At 36.2% G+C, this 27,116-nt stretch overlaps 1 protein-coding gene across 2 annotated transcripts; it reads right to left on the minus strand.

Moving 5' to 3' along the window:
- Positions 1-879: 879 nt before the first annotated feature.
- On the minus strand, positions 880-10,268 carry dlx1a (distal-less homeobox 1a). Of its 2 annotated transcripts, none has more exons than XM_061880036.1 (4): positions 9,952-10,268; positions 4,652-5,220; positions 4,216-4,415; positions 880-2,025 (listed from the first exon to the last, which is right to left on the minus strand). In XM_061880036.1, exons 2-4 carry the CDS (start codon positions 4,959-4,961, stop codon positions 1,771-1,773), a joined length of 765 nt encoding a protein of 254 aa, XP_061736020.1. In that variant the 5' UTR covers positions 4,962-5,220; positions 9,952-10,268; the 3' UTR covers positions 880-1,770. The 2 variants fall into 2 exon arrangements, with proteins under 2 accessions (XP_061736020.1, XP_061736019.1); XM_061880035.1 differs by having other exon boundaries at positions 4,216-4,418.
- Positions 10,269-27,116: the final 16,848 nt, after the last annotated feature.

Raw genomic sequence — 27,116 nt, forward strand, 5'->3', positions numbered from 1 at the left:
AAATAATTCAACCCAATAGTTTGGTCGGGAATAACCCAAGTTATCATAACTCAATTTATTGGTTAAATAATTAAACGCAAAAGCTGGGTTGAAAATTAACCCAAAATGTTGAGTTAAAATAACTCAAATAAGGGGTTTGTCCTTTTCTGAACCAGCAGTTGGGTTAAAATTTGGTTATTTTTTAACCCAACATTTTAACTGTGTATTTTGTTAAGATTTCACAATATCCGCATCAATAGCACAAAAATGGGCTGAACATTATTTTTAAACATTGCCCCTTTTCTATACTATGTTTTCCCCACAAGATTTTGCTGAAGAAAAGCTGCAAATAATCCAGATTTCACGGATATATCCAAATAACATTTGTAGTTGGGTCTGAAATAAACCAACATTAAGTTATCATAATTCAAATATTGGGTTAAATAATTCAACCCAATAGCTTGGTTGGGAATAACCCGGCATTAACTTATCATAACTCTACTTATTGGTTAAATAATTCAACCCAAAAAATGGGTTGGGAATAACCCAACATTAAGTTATCATAACTCAACGATTGGGTTAAATAATTCAACCCAATAGTTTGGTCGGGAATAACCCAAGTTATCATAACTCAACTTATTGGTTAAATAATTAAACGCAAAAGCTGGGTTGAAAATTAACCCAAAATTTTGAGTTAAAATAACTCAAATAAAGGGTTTGTCCTTTTCTGAACCAGCAGTTGGGTTAAAAATTGGGTTATTTTTTTCAACCCAAAATTTTGTGTGTGTGTATATTGTTGAGATTTCACAATATCTGCATCAATAGCACAATAATGGGGGGGAAATTGTGTGTGTGTGTGTGTGTGTGTGTGTGTGTGTTCATCACACAGTGCATCTCACACAATTATTCACATAATTTATATCATTTTACTGCTTTGTGAAAATGTGCACAGTATGTACATATATAGAGGCAATAAATAAAAAATACAAAACTAAATCTTTTCTATGTGGACTAAACACAAATATGACGAACACAACAAGTCTAAAACCTTTCACAGCCAGTAAAGCACAAAACAATATTTTTTTGTTTTGTTCAACGTATATCTACAAAATACAGTGAGAAAAATGAGCTGCTCGTCTGGTGTGTGATATCATTTTTTGTTTCTGGTGCAGCTTTTAATAGCCAGGTCTTATTTTCCCCACTTGGGGGAGAAAAACAAAAAAAACAATAACAATATAGTGCAGCATAACAACACAATGTTGTTTCATTTTAAACACACAAATCAACACAAGACTGGCCTCAACAGGAAAGAAAAAAAATGTTCCAATAATTTAACTTAAATAATGAACACATAAAAACAAGTTGTTGTTTTTTTTTTTTACATTATGCTGGGTTATTATTTCATTTGGTGCAAAGATGTCCTACTGATGGTGGGTAACGCAATAAAGAAAACAAAAATAGGTTTATTGTAGCCTGCGTGGTGCAGTTTGTCTCCACAAATATGATTGAAAAAGATATTAAAGAGCAGCAAAAACAATGTTTCATGAATATTGATCCGCTTGTGGGGAAAAAAAGCTCCTTTTTCAAGTTTCTCAGCTTTTTCCTTCTGGTTCCGGCTTGAGGTGAACTCCACAGTTGGTGTCGTGCGTCATGACCTGTGGGTGCAGGGTGGGTGTGTGGGTGCCAAGTCCGACACCCCCCACCTGTCTCACCCCCACAGACACACCTTGGCAGGTGTCCCGACCGTGTGTGTGTGTGTGTGTGTGTGTGTATGTGTGTGTGTGTGTGAGTTCACATGAGCTGGGAGGACTGTTGCATAGACTCCTGGTGCGCCCCGGGGTACCACGACGTGTAGGCCGGGATGTAAGACCCGGTGGTGCCGACTGACGTCTTGACGGCGGCGGGCGCGCTCCAGACGGGCGCGACTGTCGGGGAGCCGCTGGAGAGTCCGCGGCCGGTGGCCAGGGCGTTAGTGTCAATAGTGCCGCCGCCTTGCTTCATCAGTTTCTTGAACTTGGACCTCTTATTTTGAAACCAAATCTTCACCTGCGAAAAAGCAGACCACATCCGGTTAGACCAGGGGTCGGCAACCCAAAATGTTGAAAAGAGCCATATTGGACCAAAAATACAAAAACTAATCTGTCTGGAGCAGCAAAAAATTAAAAGCCATATTACATACAGATAGTGTGTCATGAGATATAAATTGAATTAAGAGGACTTAAAATTAAACCAAATGAGCGCAAATATAGCTACAAATGAGGCATAATGATGCAATATGTACATATAGCTAGCCTAAATAGCATGTTAGCGTGGATTAGCTTGCAGTGACCAAATATGTCAAATTAGCACTCCACACAAGTCAATAACATCAACAAAACTCACCTTTGTGCATTCATGCACAGCGTTAAAAGTTTGGTGGACAAAATGAGACAGAAAAAGAAGTGGCATAAAACACGTCTTAGAGAGTCGGAGAAAGTTATACATGTAAACCAGGGGTAGGGAACCTATGGCTCTAGAGCCAGATGTGGCTCTTTTGATGACTGCATCTGGCTCTCGGATAAATCTGAGCTGACGTTGCTTAACACGATAAGTAATGAATAATTCCAATTGTAATCATAGTGTTAAAAATAACATTCCAAATATAAAACATTCTCATGCATTTTTATGTTCAAGAAGTTGTTTTAATGGTAATTTATTTATTATTGGTTAGTGTCGGGCTTGCCCTCCTGGGGGTTCTTCAGACCACTAAGCACCGACATGAGACCCTGTTTTAAGGTTAAAATATTGTATTTTTTTTTTCCAATTAGTCTCTCAGTTGCTTTCCAGCAGTCGTCTTTTTCTCTTTCGTCCTCATTCGCCCTCTGGCTCCAGCCCCAACCCTGTCTTTCCTCCTGGCTGCTGCTTATAACAGAGCGACAGGTGATTAGATAACAAGGCCCAGCTGGGCCTTCTACACACCTGTCGCTGATTTTGAGGCCGATCCTGGCAACATCCTGCTTTGCTGCAGGCCCGCAGGCCACGTCCCCTCCATAGTTAGCTTCAGAATAACAATGTTATTACAAAGAATAAGAGACCTATTATACTCTGGAAATGTTGGTTCTACTTAAAAATGTACGAGTTTAGTTGTGTTCAGTGTTAAAAAAATATATTATATGGCTAATAGGGAAATACATTTGAAAATATTTGGCTTCTTGGCCAAAAAGGTTCCCGACCCCTGATATAAACAAACTACGGTGAGTTCAAGGACCACCAAAATTAGTAGGACAAAACGGCGCTCGCCAAATACTGGAATCAGTGAAGCATGTTTAATATAAACAGTGAGCTTTATAACAATTAGGGAGGTTTGTGTCATGTTTGTCCTCCTGCAGAAACTATATTAAAACAAAAAAAAGATTTTTCCTTCATGTTTTTCCATTTTTCATACTTTTTGGAAAAAGCTTCAGAGAGCCACTAGGGCGGCGCTAAAGAGCCGCATGCAGCTCTAAGGCCGCGGGTTGCCGACCCCCGGTTTAGAGGAGAGGAACAAAAATAATAATATATTTTCTTTGTAAAAAAAAAAAAACAATTCACACTGAGCAAAAAAACTCAAAGTGCTAGAGTGTATTAAAAATAGATAAAAAGGTCATGAAAATGAATAAAAATAAAAACTAGAACGCATATATCCCCAAAAAATAAAAAAAATGCACGGTGGCATTTTTACGCACACGAGAATTTCATTAAATATGATCCATCCTTTTTTTTTTTTTTACCGCTTGTCCCTTTCGGGGTCGCGGGGGGTACAATCGGGCGGAAGGAGGCGTACATGAATAAATGTATAAAAACATGATTATTTACAGGCTACACAATAATAATACTAGTATAATAACATGACAGTAATTAAAAATGTATTTATCAAACGAATTGAAACAAATAGCCATCAATTAGAGCTGACAACAATAATGAGTTAATTATTAATGACATACGCAGATTATGCTCCGCGCGGATGGTTACCTGAAAGGGTTGTGACACGGTCTGTGACCTGCATGGTCGAAGAGAGGAAGTGGATTGCATTTCAAAATAAATCCTAAATAAAAAAATACGCAAATAAATGAAGACGTTGAAGCCATTTTGACAATTAAATGGCATTTGTGTCCAGCTTGGTTATTTCAAACCGTGCGATGAATCAAATAAAAAATAAATAAAAGACATTAAACATGATTGTGACGTTGATGATGATTATTATTGTGGCGGACTTGCCTGCGTTTGCGTGAGTCCCAGAGACGCCGCGAGCTCGGCTCTTTCCGGCAAGGCCAAATATTGCGTTTGTTGAAATCTTCTGTTGAGGGCTTGGAGTTGCAAACTGGAGTAGATGGTTCGAGGTTTTCGGATCTTTTTCCCTTTGCCGTTGAAGCGGACCTCGCCGCCTTCGACCACCGCGTTCTTGCCGGCTTCCGGTGCTGCTGCGGACAGAAAGATGCTTAGAATGATGGATAGAAAGATGCTTAGAAAGATGGATAGAAAGATGGTTGTAAAGATGGTTATTTAGATGATTAGATTGGTGGTTCGAAAGATGGTTCGAAAGATGGAGCAGGCAGGACGGCAGCCAATAGACGGCCGCCGTTGACACTTCCTAATTAGCCTTAATTGGGAATTGTTGCCGGTGTTGTCTGAGGCTGCATGGCGCCAGTCTTACCTGCGTCCTCCAAGCGGGTCTGGGGCAGGCCGCTGCTGTTCTGGTAGGTTTGGACCGAGCCGAGGTAGGCGCTGCTGGAGTGGTTGCCCACCGAGTTGATGTACGGGTAGGTCAGGGTTCTAGGGAAGTTGGGGCCCGGGCTATAGCTGTCGTGCTGGCCGTGGCCCGCCGAGTGTAAACAATGCACCGGGTAGTGTCCGTGCGTCATGGAGGACGGAGACATTTGTTGACTCGGAGGTCCGAACTCCATGAAGACGCTTTTTCCTGAGGCGGGACTGTTGAGACTTTCTGGGATTGCGGTCATTGTCATCTTCCGTCCTCCTCCGGCTTTTGTCGTGTGAGTTCAGACCGGGAGGGCTCCCGATTTAAGTCGCACCGCTTTTTTCTCCTTCCATTCATAAGAAAATTCCGTTTGTGCCCGTGGAAAGTGGCAGGTGTGATGCTGCGGAGCGAGATAAACTCCCCCGGAGGTTTGAATCTGCCACTCATGAATATTCATGCCTGGCCGCCGCTGATTGGTCCGCGCCCTCCAGGCGGCCAGCCCATTGGTCCGTCCGCCTCGCAGCCACCTGATCAGGGCGAGAAAGCGCACAGAAGCTCAGGCCGCCTGCTGACGGCTCCGGATCATCATTAACCTCAGTTATTAATGACCAAGGCCTTGTTAGGAAATATGTCTTAACATTTAAAAACACAGCCCACTTTTATGTTATGGAGTGAAGTGAATTATATTTATATAGCGCTTTTCTCCGGTGACTCAAAGCGCTTTTACATAGTGGAAGTTCCATTTAAAGCAGTGTGGGTGGCACTGGGAGCAGGCGGGTCAAGTGTCTTGCCCAAGGACACAACGGCAGTGACGAGGATGGCAGGACCGGGAACCCTCAACTTGCTGGCACGGCCGCTCTACCAACCGAGCCTTACCGTTATGCACATGTTCCTTTTTGACTGTACTTGAATGTATAATAGACTGTATCTGTATTATTCACATGTGAATAATGCTGTGTGTTTGTATTATTCACATGTGAATAATGCTGTATAATAGACTGTATTTATATTATTCATATGTGAATAATGCTATATAATAGACTGTATTTATATCATTCATATGTGAATAATGCTGTATAATAGACTGTATTTATATCATTCACATGTGAATAATGCTGTATAATAGACTGTGTTTGTGTTATTCACATGTGAATAATGCTGTGTGTTTGTGTTATTCACATGTGAATAATGCTGTATAATAGACAGTATTTATATTATTCATATGTGAATAATGCTATATAATAGACTGTATTTATATTATTCACATGTGAATAATGCTGTATAATAGACTGTATTTATATTATTCACATGTGAATAATGCTGTATAATAGACTGTGTTTGTGTTATTCACATGTGAATAATGCTGTATAATAGACAGTATTTATATTATTCATATGTGAATAATGCTATATAATAGACTGTGTTTATATTATTCACATGTGAATAATGCTGTATAATAGACAGTATTTATATTATTCACATGTAAAAAAAATACCTAAGTGTTTATTGTCAATTGTGAGCGAACTGTGGTGCGTCATTTCCCCCAGGAATCAATAAAGTATACTTTCATTGCTATTCTATTTTATTGTATATTCTATTCTCCTTAACTGTTGTGTTTTTGAATGTGCATGCAGCATTACTTATTTTTTTAATTTGATAAACCTCTATTTAATTCATGAACGTTTACATACAATCAAGGAATAATAACAAAACAAGTACAGAAAAAGTGCAAAACAGCCCCAGGAGATTGTAAACACAATAAAGTAAGTTAAATAGAATGATATATATATATATATATATATATATATATATATATATATACACACACAAATAATTTTTCCATACTTTTGGTCCAAAAAACGTGAGTGCAAGGACAGAAGAATTGGAGAGGAAGGAACTGATCATATTTATTGAATTAAAGAAATAAATCATACAAAAACATGATCAATGTGTGTGTCGAAGTGACCTGGCGAAGCATTACGAGCATGGCACTTTAAAATTGAGAAGATACCAGGAGTGCCAGAAAGAATTCCGGAACGTCGAACATTTATCTATGAAAATATGGAGTAGCTGCTAATGGTGTTGACTGAGAAGTAGCTCGCAGGACATACTGTATGCTCTTTAAGGTTTTATATATATATATATATATATATATATATAGTATTCTATTTTACTTACTTTACTGAGTTTACAGCCCCCTGTCACTTTTTTGTAATGTTTCTGTACTTGTTTAGTTCAAAAATGTTTATATTATAAATAAAGGTTTATAAAATGTTTTTTATATATATATATATATATATATGTATATATATATATATATATATATATGATAGGTAGAGTTCTAATCTGCATGCATCATTACTCTCATTTTAATTTAGAAAACGTCTTTGATCAATATGAAGATCAGTGCGGTTGAAGCCAGCAAAAAAACAATTTCCAGTGGCATAAAAGCTGCTGACCGGCCTGACGGATGCCACTTTAATTAAAGCTCCCAATATGCTGAATTAGCATAACACAGAGTTCAATTTTCATAAGTAGGCCAATAATTAGTCATGTGTTTACCACTTGCACCGGCTCAGGTTCCCACTTCCACCTGCAGCAGAGTAAAGGTGAAGCCATCTTCAGGCTAATATATTTATATTATGACTGATTGGAATTCAGATTTGCTTTATGTATGCAAAAAAACTGACGACGTTATTTCTAAAGGTGTTGTTTTCAGATTTTAAACGTGTCTGCTTTTATCGTTTTTTATTTTGCACTAAGCTTACGTCTAAAGCTGTGCTTCTTAACCTTGGAGGTACTGAACTCCAGCAGTTTCATGTGTGCATTCACCCAACCTTTTTTTGTGTGAAAAATACATTGGAAATGGGTTTTTTTTCTAATTCAAGACAGAGATACCGTATTTTTCAGACTATAAGTCAAAGTTTTTAACCTAGTTTGGCCGTGGGTGAGACTTATACTCCGGAGCGACTTTTGGTAACACTTTAGTATGAGGAACATATTCTAAGTAACAAAGACTTAATTTAGAGTTTTTTGGACACCAGGAGAACATATTCTAAGTAGGGTTGCAATTAACAACTAATTTGATAATCGATTAATCTGTCGATTATTACTTCGATTATTCGATTAATAATCGGGTAAAAGGGACAAACTACATTTCTATCCTTTCCAGTATTTTATTGAAAAACAGCATACTGGCACCATACTTATTTTGATTATTGTTTCTCAGCTGTTTGTAAAGGTTGCAGTTTATAAATAAAGGTTTATTTAAAACAAAACAAAAAACAAAACAAAATATATATATATATATATTTTAAATAAATAAAAAAGTAGCCTCTAGCATAGATCCAACGAATCGAAGACTAAATTAATCGCCAACTATTTTTATAATCGATTTTATTTGATTTAATCGATTAGTTGTTGCAGCCCTAATTCTAAGTAACAAAGACTTAATTTAAAGTTTTTTGGACACCAGGGGAACATATTCTAATTAGGGCTGCAACTAACAACTAATTTGATAATCGATTAATCTGTCAATTATTACTTCGATTATTCGATTAATAATCGGATAAAAGAGACAAACTACATTTCTATCCTTTCCAGTATTTTATTGAAAAACAGCATACTGGCACCATACTTATTTTGATTATTGTTTCTCAGCTGTTTGTAAAGGTTGCAGTTTATAAATAAAGGTTTATTTAAAACAAAACAAAATATATATATATATTTTAAATAAATAAAAAAGTAGCCTCTAGCATAGATCCAACAAATTGAAGACTAAATTAATCGCCAACTATTTTTATAATCGATTTAATCGATTAGTTGTTGCAGCCCTAATTCTAAGTAACAAAGACTTAATTTAAAGTTTTTTGGACACCAGGAGAACATATTCTAAGTAGGGTTGCAACTCACAACTACTTTAATAATCGATTAATCTGTCAATTATTACTTCGATTATTCGATTAATAATCGGATGAAAGAGACAAACTACATTTCTATCCTTTCCAGTATTTTATTGAAAAACAGCATACTGGCACCATACTTGTTTTGATTATTGTTTCTCAGCTGTTTGTAAAGGTTGCAGTTTATAAATAAAGGTTTATTTAAAACAAAACAAAATATATATATATATTTTAAATAAATAAAAAAGTAGCCTCTAGCATAGATCCAACAAATTGAAGACTAAATTAATCGCCAACTATTTTTATAATCGATTTAATCGATTAGTTCTTGCAGCCCTAATTCTAAGTAACAAAGACTTAATTTAGAGTTTTTTGGACACCAGGGGAACATATTCTAAGTAGGGTTGCAACTAACAACTAATTTGATAATCGATTAATCTGTCAATTATTACTTCGATTATTCGATTAATAATCGGATGAAAGAGACAAACTACATTTCTATCCTTTCCAGTATTTTATTGAAAAACAGCATACTGGCACCATACTTGTTTTGATTATTGTTTCTCAGCTGTTTGTAAATGTTGCGGTTTGTTAATAAAGGTTTATTCATAACAAAAAAACTAAACAAAAGAAAACAAAAACAAAAATATATATATATATATATATGTATAGATATATTTTAAATAAAAAAAAGTAGCTTCTAGCATAGATCCAACGATCCGATTACTAAATGAATCGCCAACTATTTTTATAATCGATTTTAATCGATTTAATCGATTAGTTGTTGCAGCCCTAATTCGAAGTAACAACGACTTAATTTAGAGTTATTTTGTTAGGATTAGGGTTGGAGGGTTAGGGTCAGGGTTAGAGAGTTAGGGTTATAATAAGGCCTTGCCGAATACTTAATGATGACTAGTTAAGAGCCAATATGTTACTAATTTGCATGTTAATAATATCTTCCCCATACTAAAGTGTTACCATATTTTTTTTTTACTGGTGCACAAAATGAAGCGTGCAAAGAACAAAACCAACACAGTGCATAAACTCACAACAAAATAATTCTGCTGTTGGCGTATCCGTAATACTTATTTCCACGATGAGTCGGGCGTGTTTTGACCTTTGCCGAACCCCTGAGCCCGACTCACCGAACCCCTCGGGTTCGATTGAACCCAGGTTAAGAACCACTGCTCTAAAGTGAGGATGCATGCAGGGGGGGAGGGGGGGGGGGGACTACCACCAGCCTAATTACGTCTCAAAATCCCAGTGAATGGAATGTACTGCAGGAATAGACATGCACGTCAAACCATGCAGCGTTATGATGGTAGAATAATAGTAAATGTACAAGCAGGGACTTACTGAGGTGGTCAGGAGAAGGTGTGGGGAAGAATCCACTTGATTAGGCTTGGAGAAGAAGCAGAGGAAGAAGCAAAGTGTATCCAGGAGTCTAGTTGTGTCTTGCAGGCTGGCAGTTGTGCAGCATGTGATGCGGCGCCGGGCTGCTGCCTCCATCTCCACCTGAACAACTCATTAAAGCTAGTTAGATTCCCTCGCTGTCATTAGCAGCCCAATTACATAATTGGACTCAAATAAGGACCAGCAAGTTGCACAAAAAAAAAAAAAAAGCAGAAAGAGTGAGCTGGAGCACGGTGTGCACAGATGCCAGTAGACTGGCTGGATTTAAGGATTCTCTCAAATATAACCAAAACCTGGCTGCCCACCCCCTCTCCCTAAAATAGGCCAATTTGAAGTAATTTCTCTGGGATTATTACTTTAGTGGGGAAAATGCTTCAAGACTTCCTCTATCAACAATGATAATGGCGCTACAACCAATAATTATCATCTTCCAGAACAGAGGACAGATTTTTATGGGCACTTGGTGGCTGCGACTGATAACTGTCATTATTTTTCCCAGGATTACAGTATCCACAAACTGGAGCCGCTCGCACCACCGAGTGTGGGAAATTGTAAAATAATAAAGTGCTGACACTAATGATACCAATGGTAATTTAGAGCCGTTTTTTTTCTGCCTGCCGCAGGCATTGAATTTGAGGGTCTGGAGTAGATTTGAACCTCTAAAATGTAATATGAGGGTATATTTTACATGAGACTGTAATATGACCTTTTTAAAAAGGCTGCTCATTTGTTGGTGTATTTGTGATATGTTAATGAGGACTCTGGTCGCAGGGCAGTAAATGTAGCCTACGCGTTACAGGACAAGCTTCATAAGCACCAAATGGCGCCATTACTGTTTGAACTTTGACCTTCTCGCACATGCCCAGACTCAACTCTGCTTTTTCCTTTGAAGATACTAGACGGCATTTACGTTTTATTTTAATTCACTTTTTATATGAGGGCTCCATCAGGGGTGTCAGAGTCATTTTATCTCGGGAGCCACTTGGAGAAAAGTCTGTAGACCAGGGGTGTCCAAACTTTTTCCACTGAGGGCCGCAGACTGAAAAATCAAAGTATGCGGGGGCCATTTTTAGGGTCCTTGGCCCCTAATGAAACGGCTGTGTTTTATTATTATTCCGCACCTAAGCGCTGTAATTTGACCCCCTTAACATGCTTCAAAACTCACCAAATTTGACACACACATCGGTATAGCAAACCTTAGCAACCAATCCCCCAAAATGAAAACTGCACTCTAGCGCCCTCTAGGAAAAAATGACAGCCAAAACTGCATGTAACTTCTGTTAGGAATGTCATAGCGACATGAAACAAAAACTCCTATGTAGGTCTGACTTAGACCCAATTTTCATACACTCACTTCTTTCAGCAAAAATCTACAGGAAGTTGGCAAAAACCCCTTCAAAATAAAATTTTCGCAAGAAATGCAATTTTTGCCTCTTTGCACTGTAATTTGACCCCTTTAAAATGATTCAAAAGTCACCAAACTTGGCGCACACATAAAGACTGGCAAATATTGCGATTTAATGAAAAAACCAAACCCCAAAACTCAAAATTGCGCTCTAGCGCTATTTTTGAATAAAACACAGAAAAAACTGCTCCTAGAAAGAAAACACAGACAAAATTGCTTGTAACTTCCGGTAAGAATGGCGGAGAGACATGAAACAAAAACCTCTATGTAGGTCTCGCTTAGACCTACATTTCATATATCGACAACACCCAACAAAAATAAACAGGAAGTTTGCAATCCCCCCTTCAAAACAAAAGTTTTGTAAAAACCTGTCACCTTTCTTCAAACATTATCTCCTCTGAGTGTGTTTGTTGTTTTGGCTTCAAACTCGCACAGGAGAGAGATTGAACCCTTCTGATTAAAAGTATAGAACAGAGTTTTGATAAGTTCTCAGGTTTTGATTTTACGCGCCTTCAAAGAACCCCTGTGCAAAGTCTTCTAAAAAATGTCATTTTTGCCTCTTTGAGCTGTTATTTGACCCCCTTAAAATGCTTCTAAACTCACTAAACTTGACACACACATCAGGTCTGGCAAAAATTGCGATCTGATGAAAAAACCTAACCTCAAAACTCAAAATTGCGCTCTACCGCCCCCTAGGAATACAACATGGACAAACTGCTCCTAGGAAGAAAACACAGACAAAACTGCTTGTAACTTCCGGTAGGAATGTCAGAGAGACATGAAACAAAAAACACTATGTAGGTCTCACTTAGACCTACATTTTAATAATTAACATACTTTAGCAAAAATCAACAGGAAGTTTGATATTTTCACTTCAATACAACAACTGCATCTGCGATGAGCTGGCGACTTGTCCAGGGTGTACCCCACCTTCCGCCCGATTGTAGCTGAGATAGGCGCCAGCGCCCCCCGCGACCCCAAAAGGGAATAAGCGGTAGGAAATGGATGGATGGATGGACAGCAACTGCATTACTTTCACAATGCATTACATTCTCAAAATAGTGGCTCCACGGTGTCTTCTAACGCTTATCCGGCCGTGGGTCTCGGGGGCAGCAGCCAAAGGCGGACCCGACCAACGCTGCTTGCAGCTTTAATTATATTTTTCGTTTTTTAAAGCAAGACAATAGTTTTTTTTTTTTTACCTTTATGACTTTCCTCCAGTTTGCTCCCAGGTCTCCGTAAGGCTCTCAGTCATAAAATTATAAATTATAATTTTTTTCATTTAACACTTCAATCTCCAGATTATAACAACAGACAGGTCTGTATGTTGTTATAAAAAAAATTTAAATTTCGTTTTTTATGTTTATGGCCTTTATGTGAAAACCCTTATTTATATGGCAAACACACGAACTATGCAACATTTTCCCCCAAAACATTTCAAAGTGGAATATTGGACGTGAAGTAATTGGAACCCTAAATAGGTCAATAATTCATAACAATAAAAAAAGAATAAGTGTTGAAAACTAGCCAAATGTATATTTATATTTGTTTACTTTTAACGCTTAGATGTCTTGATTATAAGATTTTATCACTTCTGTTACCTGCGAAATTGCCTGTTCAGATGTTATGATTGTGGCTCAGAGATTTGTATGTAGATTATATTTATTTTCCATAACAAACAGGATAACTTAAATACCCTGGCAGTGGCAATAAGCTTAAATGTTTGTATTTACATTTTTGGAGTAGATTTTCATAAAATATGCTATTTAACTGCTACTGTTTAACAAGGACTGATTTAAATTGTGTTTCAATCAATCAATCAATGTTTATTTATATAGCCCCAAATCACAAATGTCTCAAAGGACTGCACAAATCATTACGACTACAACATCCTCGGAAGAACCCACAAAAGGGCAAGGAAAACTCACACCCAGTGGGCAGGGAGAATTCACATTCAGTGGGACGCCAGTGACAATGCTGACTATGAGAAACCTTGGAGAGGACCTCAGATGTGGGCAACCCCCCCCCCCCTCTAGGGGACCGAAAGCAATGGATGTCGAGCGGGTCTAACATGATACTGTGAAAGTTCAATCCATAGTGGCTCCAAGACAGCAGTGAGAGTCCCGTCCACAGGAAACCATCTCAAGCGGATCAGCAGCGTAGAGATGTCCCCAACCGATACAGGCGAGCGGTCCATCCTGGGTCCCGACGAGCGGTCCATCCTGGGTCTCGACTCTGGACAGTCAGTACTTCATCCATGGTCATCGGACCGGACCCCCTCCACAAGGGAGGGGGGGACATAGGAGAAAGAAAAGAAGCGGCAGATCAACTGGTCTAAAAAGGAGGTCTATTTAAAGGCTAGAGTATACAGAAGAGTTTTAAGATGAGACTTAAATGCTTCTACTGAGGTAGCATCTCGAACTGTTACCGGGAGGGCATTCCAGAGTACTGGAGCCCGAACGGAAAACGCTCTATAGCCCGCAGACTTTTTTTGAGCTCTAGGAATCACTAATAAGCCGGAGTCTTTTGAACGCAGATTTCTTGCCGGGACATACGGTACAATACAATCGGCAAGATAGGCTGGAGCTAGACCGTGTAGTATTTTATACGTAAGTAGTAAAACCTTAAAGTCACATCTTAAGTGCACAGGAAGCCAGTGCAGGTGAGCCAGTATAGGTATATATGTATGTATATATGTATATAAAGGTATATACAGTATAGGTATATATGTATGTATATATGTATATACAGTATAGGTATATATGTATGTATATATGTATATAAAGGTATATACAGTACAGGCGTAATGTGATCAAACTTTCTTGTTCTTGTCAAAAGTCTAGCAGCCGCATTTTGTACCAACTGTAATCTTTTAATGCTAGACATGGGGAGACCCCAAAATAATACGTTACAGTAATCGAGGCGAGACGTAACAAACGCATGGATAATGATCTCAGCGTCTTTAGTGGACAGAATGGAGCGAATTTTAGCGATATTACGGAGATGAAAGAAGGCCGTTTTAGTAACGCTTTTAATGTGTGACTCAAAGGAGAGAGTTGGGTGGAAGATAATACCCAGATTTTTTACAGAGTCACCTTGTTTTATGATTTGGTTGTCAAATGTTAAAGTTGTATTATTAAATAGAGGTCGGTGTCTAGCAGGACCGATAATCAGCATTTCCGTTTTTTTGGCATTAAGTTGCAAAAAGTTAGCGGACATCCATTGTTTAATTTCATTAAGACACGCCTCCACCTGACTACAATCCGGCGTGTTGGTCAGCTTTAGGGGCATGTAGAGTTGGGTGTCATCAGCATAACAGTGAAAGCTAATACCGTATTTGTGTATGACGTCACCTAGCGGCAGCATGTAGATGCTGAAGAGTACAGGGCCAAGGACCGAACCCTGAGGAACTCCACACGTTACCTTAACATAGTCCGAGGTCACACTGTTATAGGAGACGCACTGCATTCTATCAGTAAGATAAGAGTTAAACCATGACAGGGCTGAGTCTGACATACCAATTCGTATTTTGATACGCTCTAATAAAATATTATGATCGCACAACAAATGTTTTGGCGCTTTTGTTCATGTGGGAGAATATTCCAATAAAGGTGCACTACACACTACTTTTGAATTCATTATTGGGCTTTGCGTATACAATGCAGTTAATCGCGATTAATCGGACAAATAGTGCGATTAACTTCGATTAAAATTTTTAATCGTTGCCCAGCCCTAAAAATAACACATATAATGTTCAAAGCAAAAATAAATACTCTTCCAGAAGGAATTCAAAAATACTTCTCTCTACAGACCAGCAAATACAATCTAAGAGATGAATCTAAGTTTATTTGACCAAAAACAAGATTAGTTGTTAAACGTTGATGTTTATCTGTTCTCGGTGTTCATTTGTGGAATTCTGTTGGTAAAGAAATAAAAATGAGTGACTCAGTATTTAATTTCAAAAAGAACATGTCACAATGTATTTTAAAAAGTTATGTGAACTAGAAATTTATGTTTGTTTGGTTAAATGTTGTATTTAGAAGGTATGTATGTTTATCTATTTACAAAAAAGTGCATGTGTGTAAGTACATATTTTTGTATTATTTGTTACGGTAACAGTTTGAGATGCTACCTCAGTAGAAGCATTTAAGTCTCACCTTAAAACTCATCTGTATACTCCAGCCTTTAAATAGACCTCCTTTTTAGACCAGTTGATCTGCCGCTTCTTTTCTTTTTTCTCCTATGCCCCCTCCTCCCTTGTGGAGGGGGTCCGGTCCGATGACCATGGATGAAGTACTGGCTGTCCAGAGTCGAGACCCAGGATGGACCGCTCGTCTGTGCATCGGTTGGGGACATCTCTACGCTGCTGATCCGCCTCCGCTTAAGATGGTTTCCTGTGGACGGGACTCTGGCTGCTGTCTTGGATCCGCTTTGAACTGAACTCTCGCGGCTGTGTTGGAGCCACTATGGATTGAACTTTCACAGTATCATGTTAGACCCGCTCGACATCCATTGCTTTCGGTCCCCTAGAGGGGGGGGGGGTTGCCCACATCTGAGGTCCTCTCCAAGGTTTCTCAGAGTCAGCATTGTCACTGGCGTCCCACTGGATGTGAATTCTCCCTGCCCACTGGATGTGAGTTTTCCTTGCCCTTTTGTGGGTTCTTCCGAGGATGTTGTAGTCGTAATGATTTGTGCAGCCCTTTGAGACATTTGTGATTTGGGGCTATATAAATAAACATTGATTGATTGGTTGAAGGGCAACTTAAATGTAAATGCCGAATGACTATATTTATTTTTGTATTACAAAATTATTAGAAAAGGTAACTTAATTGAATGTAAACAATGTTATGTTGGGCATATAAGCTTTTTTGCTTCTGCCTGTTTCAGTCATTTTTGAATCGTGATCCATGTTTGAATATGTTTTTGTTAGACTGAAAATAAGCTGAACTGAATTTTAATTGGAAGTGTCATTGTGAAAATGTTTCAAGGAGAATGAAAAAGTATGTTGGAGTTGTGGTGTTGGTGGAGGAAACAGTGATGAAGTCATGTCAAATACTTTGTGATAAAAACGGGGCGGATAAATATAAGAATATTATTCTTCCATCTGCTCCTTTCTGATCATGGAAATGTATAAGAGACAAAAACCAATGAAAGTGTGAACTGTACGTGGCTTGTAAACATGCTTTTTCATGAAAGTAATAAAAAGAAATGATGATATGGCAAAAACTGTCACTCTAGTCCTCTGTGATATCACAACAAATGAGCGAATGAACACATTTACATATGAATACAAATGTGTTTTCTTTTGTATTCTTTTTTAAATGAATGAAGTAACGTTTATGACAGGGGTCGGGAACCTTTTTGGCTGAGAGAGTCAAAAAGCCAAATATTTTGAAATATATTTCCGTAAGTGTGAACTTATCCTCATCCCACCCCCCGGATCGTAAATAATGTAAATAATTCAATGTACATACTATGATGATTAACTTGTGTGATGACTGTATTATGTTGATAGTATATATTTGTACCATGAATTGATTAACGTGGACCCCGACTTAAATAAGTTGAAAAACTTATTGGGGTGTTACCATTTAGTGGTCAATTGTACGGAATATGTACTGAACTGTGCAATCTACTAATAAAAGTTTCAGTCAATCAATCAGTAAGAGCCATATAATATTTTTTTTTAACACTGAACACAACTAAACACGTGCATTTTTAAGTAAGACCAACATTTCTAGAGTATAACAGGTCTCTTATTCTTTGTAATAACATTGTTATTCTGAAGCTAACTGTGGAGGGGGTGTGGCCTGCGGGCCTGCAGCGACAGGTGCGTAGATGGCCCAGCTGGGCCTTGTTATCTAATCACCTGTCGCTCTGTTATAAGCAGCAGCCAGGAGGAGAGACGGGGTTGGGGCTGGAAATACTATTGCTGGAAACTTATTGAAAAATAAAACAATATTGTAACCCTGAAACAGGCTCTCATGTCGGTGCTTGGGGGTCTGAAGAACCCCCAGGAGGGCAAGTCCCACACTAACCAGTAATAAATAAACAACTTGTTACCATTGACGCAACTTCTTGAACAGGTGCGGTAGAATACGGATGGACGGATTAAAAATGCATGAGAATGATTTATATTTTGAACATTATTTTTAACACTGTGATTACCATCGGAATTATTAATTACTTATCGTGTTAAGCAACGTCAGCTCAGATTTATCCGAGAGCCAGATGCAGTCATCAAAAGAGCCACATCTGGCTCTAGAGCCATAGGTTCCCTACCCTTGGTTTATGACAACCTTTTTCCAAAACACAATACAGAATGTGAGATATTGTCACGCCCATGAGATCATGTTTAGTTTTTGTCATGTTTGGTTTTATTTTTTGGACACTTGTTTCCTGCTTTTGCACTTCCTTGTTTTCTTTGTTACCATGCCAACTCATTAATTTTCACCTTGCCCTCATGTCCCGCCTCTGTCCTCAGTTCTCACACCCGTTTGTAATGATCATGACTATTATTTAAACCGGAAGTTGCCAGGAAGTCAGCCTGGCAACTTTACAAATCCCTCAACCCGATTCATGCCAAGCCACGCTGTTTATTCCCTCCTGCTCATGCCAAGTAAGTTTTTGGTTTAGTTACGTCACAGTTGTTTAGTTTTGTTTTCAGTAGTCATGGTTGTTCTCCGCCATTGTGCGCGCCATTTGTTTGCCTTCTTTGTAGTTTGTTAGTGTTAGTAATAAATAAATATGTACTCACATTCACGTCTCGCTCGTGCCAATTTTCCTTTGCGTCGGAGAAACAATCCAAGTCCTAGTCCTAGTCTTGACATAAAACCAAACATGACAAAAATGAAACATGATCTCATGGGCGTGACAGATATAACAGGATAATGCATGTATTTACCATTTCTTTTCAAAACGCTAATAAAAAAATTACCACAAAAATTACTGTGGGGCCCCATTTTGAATATTCCTAGCGCCAACACTGATGTAGTATTGGTACGCGCCACTTCTAATACTAATCAAATATCATCCCGGGGGCCACAGATCATTCATTCGCGGGCCGGATTTGGCCCGTGGTCCTTGACTTTGACACGTAGGATCTAGTACTTTAAAAATACCGTATTTCCTCGAATTGCTGCCGGGGCGCTAATTAATTTAAAACCTCGTCTCACTCCGGCGCTTACCAAAGGCATGCGGTAAAAGTAAGCATGGGCTAATTATTTTAAAACCTCTTCTCACTCCGGCACTTACCAAAGACATGCAGTAAAAATTTGAGTGTGATGTAAGCTTGGACTTTAAATCCTACTGAAGTGAATTATATTTTATATTTAGCTCTTAATCTTCTTCCCTTTATGCGATTTCAATTACCGGTATTGAAATCAGCCTCCACCATTTTGAAAACGATGACAGGGGAAGTGTCTCTCGTGACGTAACGAGTTTGACCCGGCGGTAATACTAACTAAGCATGCGCTAATTATTTTGCGAAGCGAGTTTGACCCGGCGGTAATTCAAGGCAGGCGCATACTATATGTCATGCGGCAATTCAAAGAAATACTGTAGTTATTCTACAGGTCTATAAATATGAAATATTGGTATACAAGTCAATGTCAAGTCTTCAATCAAAACATTTGTTGTAATTGAATTAAAATGTAATTTCCATTCGCTGTTATTTGGCCGAAAACCGGTCGATCTTTGCTTCCTGAGGAAGATCTTCACTGCCAAGCACTTGGTAGTCCACTACTTAATCCCGGAAGCTATCCAGGTCCAATCGCAGCAGCGGCTTGGAACTTACAAGCGTATTTCTTCATCTTACTCGTCGTCGGCGCCGCCATGGCTGTATCTTCCTCGTTCGTTGCTGTTTACGGCAGACGAACTGCTTTACGGTAGACAAAAACGTGACTGCTGTTGTTGTGTGTTGTTACCGCGCTGGGAGGACGTTAATGAAACTGCCTAACAATAAACCCACATAAGAAACCAAGAACTCGCCCTCGATCATTTTACAGTTATAACGTCATTGGGCAGACATGTTGTTTATATTTTGGTAAAGCGGACGTGAAAACAGGCTGTCCTTACTCAGGTCCGCATGGAGCTGGAGGGGGCGTGGCCTCCAGCTCTGCCTGAATTTCGGGAGAAAATGTTTTCGGGAGAGGCGCTGAATTTCGGGAGTCTCTTGGAAAATCCCTGAGGATTAGCAAGTATTAATATTACTAATATTCATTGTTATTAGCTGAACGTTCACCATATTTGCAGATTAACCTTGATGGAGGGAGAAAAATCCTACTTTACCAGGACTTCACAGCAAATGTTCACAGTAAAATACCGCAATATAAATTAACTGTAACAACAGCAAAAGAAAAATGACGATATCCTTGTATTTTACAACAAATATTATCTGGCAATGACTGTCAACTTAGTCCCCTGAAATATCACAACAAACGACTGATTAGTCTCCTAACATCAGGGGTGTCCAAACTTTTTCCACTGAGGGCCGCACACTGAAAAAACATTTTCATAATTTTTATTTTAAAAAGCAATACAATATATGTATAAAAAATATACGTTCAGGCCTCCACTCAGTTATGATCCAGAGGACCCCAAAGGGTTTTGGTAAAAAAAAATATTAAAAATGTGTCATTATTCAGTATTATTATTTTTATTATCATGCAAGTTTTAAATCTGTAGATCAACTTTAGGAAAAAAAACACAAAATATGCAATATGTTCACCCAATAACTTTTTTAGGTGGAATATTTGAGATTATATAATAATTGGAGCCTATATTTTGGATTTTGATTCATTATTATTTTTGGAGCAATGATACTTAAAAACAAATCACACTAAAATAATTGGGGATCCAAAAGTGTCCTACTTATTAAAGTGTTAAAAAATAAATTATACATTTTTTTACTGTCTACTTTGAGCACAATAATCTCGAGATCAACTTCAGATATAGCCGTCAGTTTTAAGTTTTATTGTTGTTTTGTTTGTTTTAGGCCCTTTAAAAAAACAGCTCAGTTTTTTCTATGGCAAACACAAAATATGCAACATTTTCCCCAAAAAATATCTCAAAGTGGAATATTTAATGTGACGTGATTGAAGCCTTGAATAGGTCAATAATTCATAATGACATTGATTTTGATTCATTATTATTTTTCAAAGAGAGAAACAGCCTGCATGGCAGCTTTGTGTTATTAAAGTCAACATTGCAACATTTTCTTGTTACATTTCACCTGTTTGCTCTTTTATATCACTTTCTATGTTTTAATGTTTTTCAATAGTATTTTTAAAATGTACTGTGGGGCCGTTAAAAATGGCCCCCGGGCCACACTTTGGACACCCCTGCCTGAGATGTTTGTTGCACTGTAGCTTAGTTCTCTGCAGTTACAGTAAATTAGTTCTCTGCAGTTACAGTAAATTAGTTCTCTGCAGTTACAGTAAATTAGTTCTCTCTAGTTACAGTAAATTAGTTCTCTCTAATTAGAGTAAATTAGTTCTCTGCAGTTACAGTAAATTATTTCTCTCCAGTTACAGTAAATTAGTTCTCTGCAGTTACAGTAAATTAGTTCTCTCTAATTACAGTAAATTAGTTCTCTCTAATTAGAGTAAATTAGTTCTCTGCAGTTACAGTAAATTATTTCTCTCCAGTTACAGTAAATTATTTCTCTGCAGTTACAGTAAATTAGTTCTCTCTAATTAGAGTAAATTAGTTCTCTGCAGTTACAGTAAATTATTTCTCTGCAGTTACAGTAAATTAGTTCTCTCTAATTAGAGTAAATTAGTTCTCTGCAGTTACAGTAAATTATTTCTCTGCAGTTACAGTAAATTAGTTCTCTCTAATTAGAGTAAATTAGTTCTCTGCAGTTACAGTAAATTATTTCTCTCCAGTTACAGTAAATTATTTCTCTGCAGTTACAGTAAATTAGTTCTCTGCAGTTACAGTAAATTATTTCTCTGCAGTTACAGTAAATTAGTTCTCTCTAATTAGAGTAAATTAGTTCTCTGCAGTTACAGTAAATTAGTTCTCTGCAGTTACAGTAAATTATTCCTCTCTAGTTACAGTAAATTAGTTCTCTGCAGTTACAGTAAATTATTCTCTGCAGTTACAGTAAATTAGTTCTCTCTAATTACAGTAAATTAGTTCATTGCAGTTACAGTAAATTATTCCTCTCTAGTTACAGTAAATTAGTTCTCTGCAGTTACAGTAAATTATTCTCTCAAGTTACAGTAAATTAGTTATCTGCAGTTACAGTAAATTACTTCTCTGCAGTTACAGTAAATTATTCCTCTCTAGTTACAGTAAATTAGTTCTTTGCAGTTACAGTAAATTATTCCTCTCTAGTTACAGTAAATTAGTTCTCTGCAGTTACAGTAAATTATTCTCTCAAGTTACAGTAAATTAGTTCTCTCTAATTACAGTAAATTAATTCTCTGCAGTTACAGTAAATTAGTTCTCTGCAGTTACAGTAAATTAGTTCTCTCTAATTACAGTAAATTAGTTATCTGCAGTTACAGTAAATTACTTCTCTGCAGTTACAGTAAATTAGTTCTCTGCAGTTACAGTAAATTAGTTCTCTCTAATTACAGCAAATTAGTTCTTTGCAGTTACAGTAAATTATTCCTCTCTAGTTACAGTAAATTAGTTCTCTGCAGTTACAGTAAATTATTCTCTCAAGTTACAGTAAATTAGTTCTCTCTAATTACAGTAAATTAATTCTCTGCAGTTACAGTAAATTAGTTCTCTGCAGTTACAGTAAATTAGTTCTCTCTAATTAGAGTAAATTAGTTCTCTGCAGTTACAGTAAATTAGTTCTCTGCAGTTACAGTAAATTATTCCTCTCTAGTTACAGTAAATTAGTTCTCTGCAGTTACAGTAAATTATTCTCTGCAGTTACAGTAAATTAGTTCTCTCTAATTACAGTAAATTAGTTCTTTGCAGTTACAGTAAATTATTCCTCTCTAGTTACAGTAAATTAGTTCTCTGCAGTTACAGTAAATTATTCTCTCAAGTTACAGTAAATTAGTTATCTGCAGTTACAGTAAATTACTTCTCTGCAGTTACAGTAAATTATTCCTCTCTAGTTACAGTAAATTAGTTCTTTGCAGTTACAGTAAATTATTCCTCTCTAGTTACAGTAAATTAGTTCTCTGCAGTTACAGTAAATTATTCTCTCAAGTTACAGTAAATTAGTTCTCTCTAATTACAGTAAATTAATTCTCTGCAGTTACAGTAAATTAGTTCTCTGCAGTTACAGTAAATTAGTTCTCTCTAATTACAGTAAATTAGTTCTCTGCAGTTACAGTAAATTAGTTCTCTGCAGTTACAGTAAATTAGTTCTCTGCAGTTACAGTAAATTAGTTCTCTCTAATTACAGTAAATTAGTTCTCTCTAATTAGAGTAAATTAGTTCTCTGCAGTTACAGTAAATTAGTTCTCTCTAATTAGAGTAAATTAGTTCTCTGCAGTTACAGTAAATTATTTCTCTGCAGTTACAGTAAATTAGTTCTCTCTAATTAGAGTAAATTAGTTCTCTGCAGTTACAGTAAATTATTTCTCTGCAGTTACAGTAAATTAGTTCTCTCTAATTAGAGTAAATTAGTTCTCTGCAGTTACAGTAAATTAGTTCTCTGCAGTTACAGTAAATTATTCTCTCCAGTTACAGTAAATTAGTTCTCTGCAGTTACAGTAAATTAGTTCTCTCTAATTACAGTAAATTATTTCTCTCTAGTTACAGTAAATTATTTCTCTGCAGTTACAGTAAATTAGTTCTCTCTAATTACAGTAAATTAGTTCTCTCTAGTTACAGTAAATTATTTCTCTGCAGTTACAGTAAATTATTTCTCTGCAGTTACAGTAAATTAGTTCTCTCTAATTAGAGTAAATTAGTTCTCTGCAGTTACAGTAAATTAGTTCTCTGCAGTTACAGTAAATTATTCTCTCCAGTTACAGTAAATTAGTTCTCTGCAGTTACAGTAAATTAGTTCTCTGCAGTTACAGTAAATTAGTTCTCTGCAGTTACAGTAAATTATTCCTCTCTAGTTACAGTAAATTAGTTCTCTGCAGTTACAGTAAATTATTTCTCTGCAGTTACAGTAAATTATTCTCTCTAGTTACAGTAAATTATTTCTCTCTAGTTACAGTAAATTATTCTCTGCAGTTACAGTAAATTAGTTCTCTGCAGTTACAGTAAATTAGTTCTCTCTAATTACAGTAAATTAGTTCTCTGCAGTTACAGTAAATTAGTTCTCTCTAATTACAGTAAATTAGTTCTTTGCAGTTACAGTAAATTATTCCTCTCTAGTTACAGTAAATTAGTTCTCTGCAGTTACAGTAAATTAGTTCTCTCTAATTACAGTAAATTAGTTATCTGCAGTTACAGTAAATTATTCCTCTCTAGTTACAGTAAATTAGTTCTCTGCAGTTACAGTAAATTAGTTCTCTCTAATTAGAGTAAATTAGTTCTCTGCAGTTACAGTAAATTATTCCTCTCTAGTTACAGTAAATTAGTTCTCTGCAGTTACAGTAAATTAGTTCTCTCTAATTACAGTAAATTAGTTCTTTGCAGTTACAGTAAATTATTCCTCTCTAGTTACAGTAAATTAGTTCTCTGCAGTTACAGTAAATTAGTTCTCTCTAATTAGAGTAAATTAGTTCTCTGCAGTTACAGTAAATTATTTCTCTCCAGTTACAGTAAATTATTTCTCTGCAGTTACAGTAAATTAGTTCTCTGCAGTTACAGTAAATTAGTTCTCTCTAATTACAGTAAATTATTCTCTCCAGTTACAGTAAATTAGTTCTCTGCAGTTACAGTAAATTAGTTCTCTCTAATTACAGTAAATTATTCTCTCCAGTTACAGTAAATTAGTTCTCTGCAGTTACAGTAAATTATTTCTCTGCAGTTACAGTAAATTATTCTCTCTAGTTACAGTAAATTATTTCTCTCTAGTTACAGTAAATTATTCTCTGCAGTTACAGTAAATTAGTTCTCTGCAGTTACAGTAAATTAGTTCTCTCTAATTACAGTAAATTAGTTCCCTGCAGTTACAGTAAATTAGTTCTCTCTAATTACAGTAAATTAGTTCTTTGCAGTTACAGTAAATTATTCCTCTCTAGTTACAGTAAATTAGTTCTCTGCAGTTACAGTAAATTAGTTCTCTCTAATTACAGTAAATTAGTTATCTGCAGTTACAGTAAATTACTTCTCTGCAGTTACAGTAAATTATTCCTCTCTAGTTACAGTAAATTAGTTCTTTGCAGTTACAGTAAATTATTCCTCTCTAGTTACAGTAAATTAGTTCTTTGCAGTTACAGTAAATTATTCCTCTCTAGTTACAGTAAATTAGTTCTCTGCAGTTACAGTAAATTATTCCTCTCTAGTTACAGTAAATTAGTTCTCTGCAGTTACAGTAAATTAATTCTCTGCAGTTACAGTAAATTAGTTCTTTGCAGTTACAGTAAATTATTCCTCTCTAGTTACAGTAAATTAGTTCTCTGCAGTTACAGTAAATTAATTCTCTGCAGTTACAGTAAATTAGTTCTCTGCAGTTACAGTAAATTAGTTCTCTCTAATTACAGTAAATTAGTTATCTGCAGTTACAGTAAATTACTTCTCTGCAGTTACAGTAAATTATTCTCTGCAGTTACAGTAAATTAGTTCTCTCTAATTACAGTAAATTAGTTCTTTGCAGTTACAGTAAATTATTCCTCTCTAGTTACAGTAAATTAGTTCTCTGCAGTTACAGTAAATTATTCTCTCAAGTTACAGTAAATTAGTTATCTGCAGTTACAGTAAATTACTTCTCTGCAGTTACAGTAAATTATTCCTCTCTAGTTACAGTAAATTAGTTCTTTGCAGTTACAGTAAATTATTCCTCTCTAGTTACAGTAAATTAGTTCTTTGCAGTTACAGTAAATTATTCCTCTCTAGTTACAGTAAATTAGTTCTCTGCAGTTACAGTAAATTATTCTCTCAAGTTACAGTAAATTAGTTCTCTCTAATTACAGTAAATTAATTCTCTGCAGTTACAGTAAATTAGTTCTCTGCAGTTACAGTAAATTAGTTCTCTCTAATTACAGTAAATTAGTTATCTGCAGTTACAGTAAATTACTTCTCTGCAGTTACAGTAAATTAGTTCTCTGCAGTTACAGTAAATTAGTTCTCTCTAATTACAGTAAATTAGTTCTTTGCAGTTACAGTAAATTATTCCTCTCTAGTTACAGTAAATTAGTTCTCTGCAGTTACAGTAAATTATTCTCTCAAGTTACAGTAAATTAGTTCTCTCTAATTACAGTAAATTAATTCTCTGCAGTTACAGTAAATTAGTTCTCTGCAGTTACAGTAAATTAGTTCTCTCTAATTACAGTAAATTAGTTATCTGCAGTTACAGTAAATTAGTTCTCTGCAGTTACAGTAAATTAGTTCTCTCTAATTACAGTAAATTAGTTCTTTGCAGTTACAGTAAATTATTCCTCTCTAGTTACAGTAAATTAGTTCTCTGCAGTTACAGTAAATTATTCTCTCAAGTTACAGTAAATTAGTTCTCTCTAGTTACAGTAAATTAGTTCTCTCTAGTTACAGTAAATTATTCCTCTCTAGTTACAGTAAATTAGTTCTCTGCAGTTACAGTAAATTAGTTCTCTGCAGTTACAGTAAATTAGTTCTCTCTAATTACAGTAAATTAGTTCTTTGCAGTTACAGTAAATTATTCCTCTCTAGTTACAGTAAATTAGTTCTCTGCAGTTACAGTAAATTATTCTCTCCAGTTACAGTAAATTAGTTCTCTCTAATTACAGTAAATTAATTCTCTGCAGTTACAGTAAATTATTCCTCTCTAGTTACAGTAAATTAGTTCTCTGCAGTTACAGTAAATTAGTTCTCTGCAGTTACAGTAAATTAGTTCTCTCTAATTACAGTAAATTAGTTCTTTGCAGTTACAGTAAATTATTCTCTCAAGTTACAGTAAATTAGTTCTCTCTAATTACAGTAAATTAATTCTCTGCAGTTACAGTAAATTAGTTCTCTGCAGTAACAGTAAATTAGTTCTCTCTAATTACAGTAAATTAGTTCTTTGCAGTTACAGTAAATTATTCCTCTCTAGTTATAGTAAATTAGTTCTCTCCAGTTACAGTAAATTATTTCTCTCTAATTACAGTATATTAATTCTCTGCAGTTACAGTAAATTATTCTCTCCAGTTACAGTAAATTAGTTCTCTGCAGTTACAGTAAATTAATTCTCTGCAGTTACAGTAAATTATTTCTCTCTAGTTATAGTAAATTAGTTCTCTGCAGTTACAGTAAATTATTCCTCTCTAGTTACAGTAAATTAGTTCTCTGCAGTTACAGTAAATTATTCTCTCAAGTTACAGTAAATTAGTTCTTTCTAATTACAGTAAATTAATTCTCTGCAGTTACAGTAAATTATTTCTCTCTAGTTACAGTAAATTAGTTCTCTGCAGTTACAGTAAATTATTCTCTCTAATTACAGTAAATTAGTTCTCTGCAGTTACAGTAAATTATTCTCTCCAGTTACAGTAAATTAGTTCTCTGCAGTTACAGTAAATTAGTTCTCTGCAGTTACAGTAAATTAGTTCTCTCTAATTACAGTAAATTAGTTCTCTGCAGTTACAGTAAATTAGTTCTCTGCAGTTACAGTAAATTAGTTCTCTCTAATTACAGTAAATTAGTTCTCTGCAGTTACAGTAAA

This window comes from Nerophis ophidion, linkage group LG19 (genome assembly GCF_033978795.1).
Source record: "Nerophis ophidion isolate RoL-2023_Sa linkage group LG19, RoL_Noph_v1.0, whole genome shotgun sequence".
Lineage (NCBI taxonomy): Eukaryota > Metazoa > Chordata > Actinopteri > Syngnathiformes > Syngnathidae > Nerophis > Nerophis ophidion.

Excerpts from the sequence above, each read along its gene's own strand:
- dlx1a (XM_061880035.1), bottom strand. The coding sequence starts at position 4,961 with ATGACAATGACCGCAATCCCAGAAAGTCTCAACAGTCCCGCCTCAGGA. Across the intron at positions 4,419-4,651 it reads GACCCGCTTGGAGGACGCAG|CAGCACCGGAAGCCGGCAAG; the intron begins GTAAGACTGGCG and ends TTCTGTCCGCAG. Across the intron at positions 2,026-4,215 it reads TGGGACTCACGCAAACGCAG|GTGAAGATTTGGTTTCAAAA; the intron begins GCAAGTCCGCCA and ends GCTTTTTCGCAG.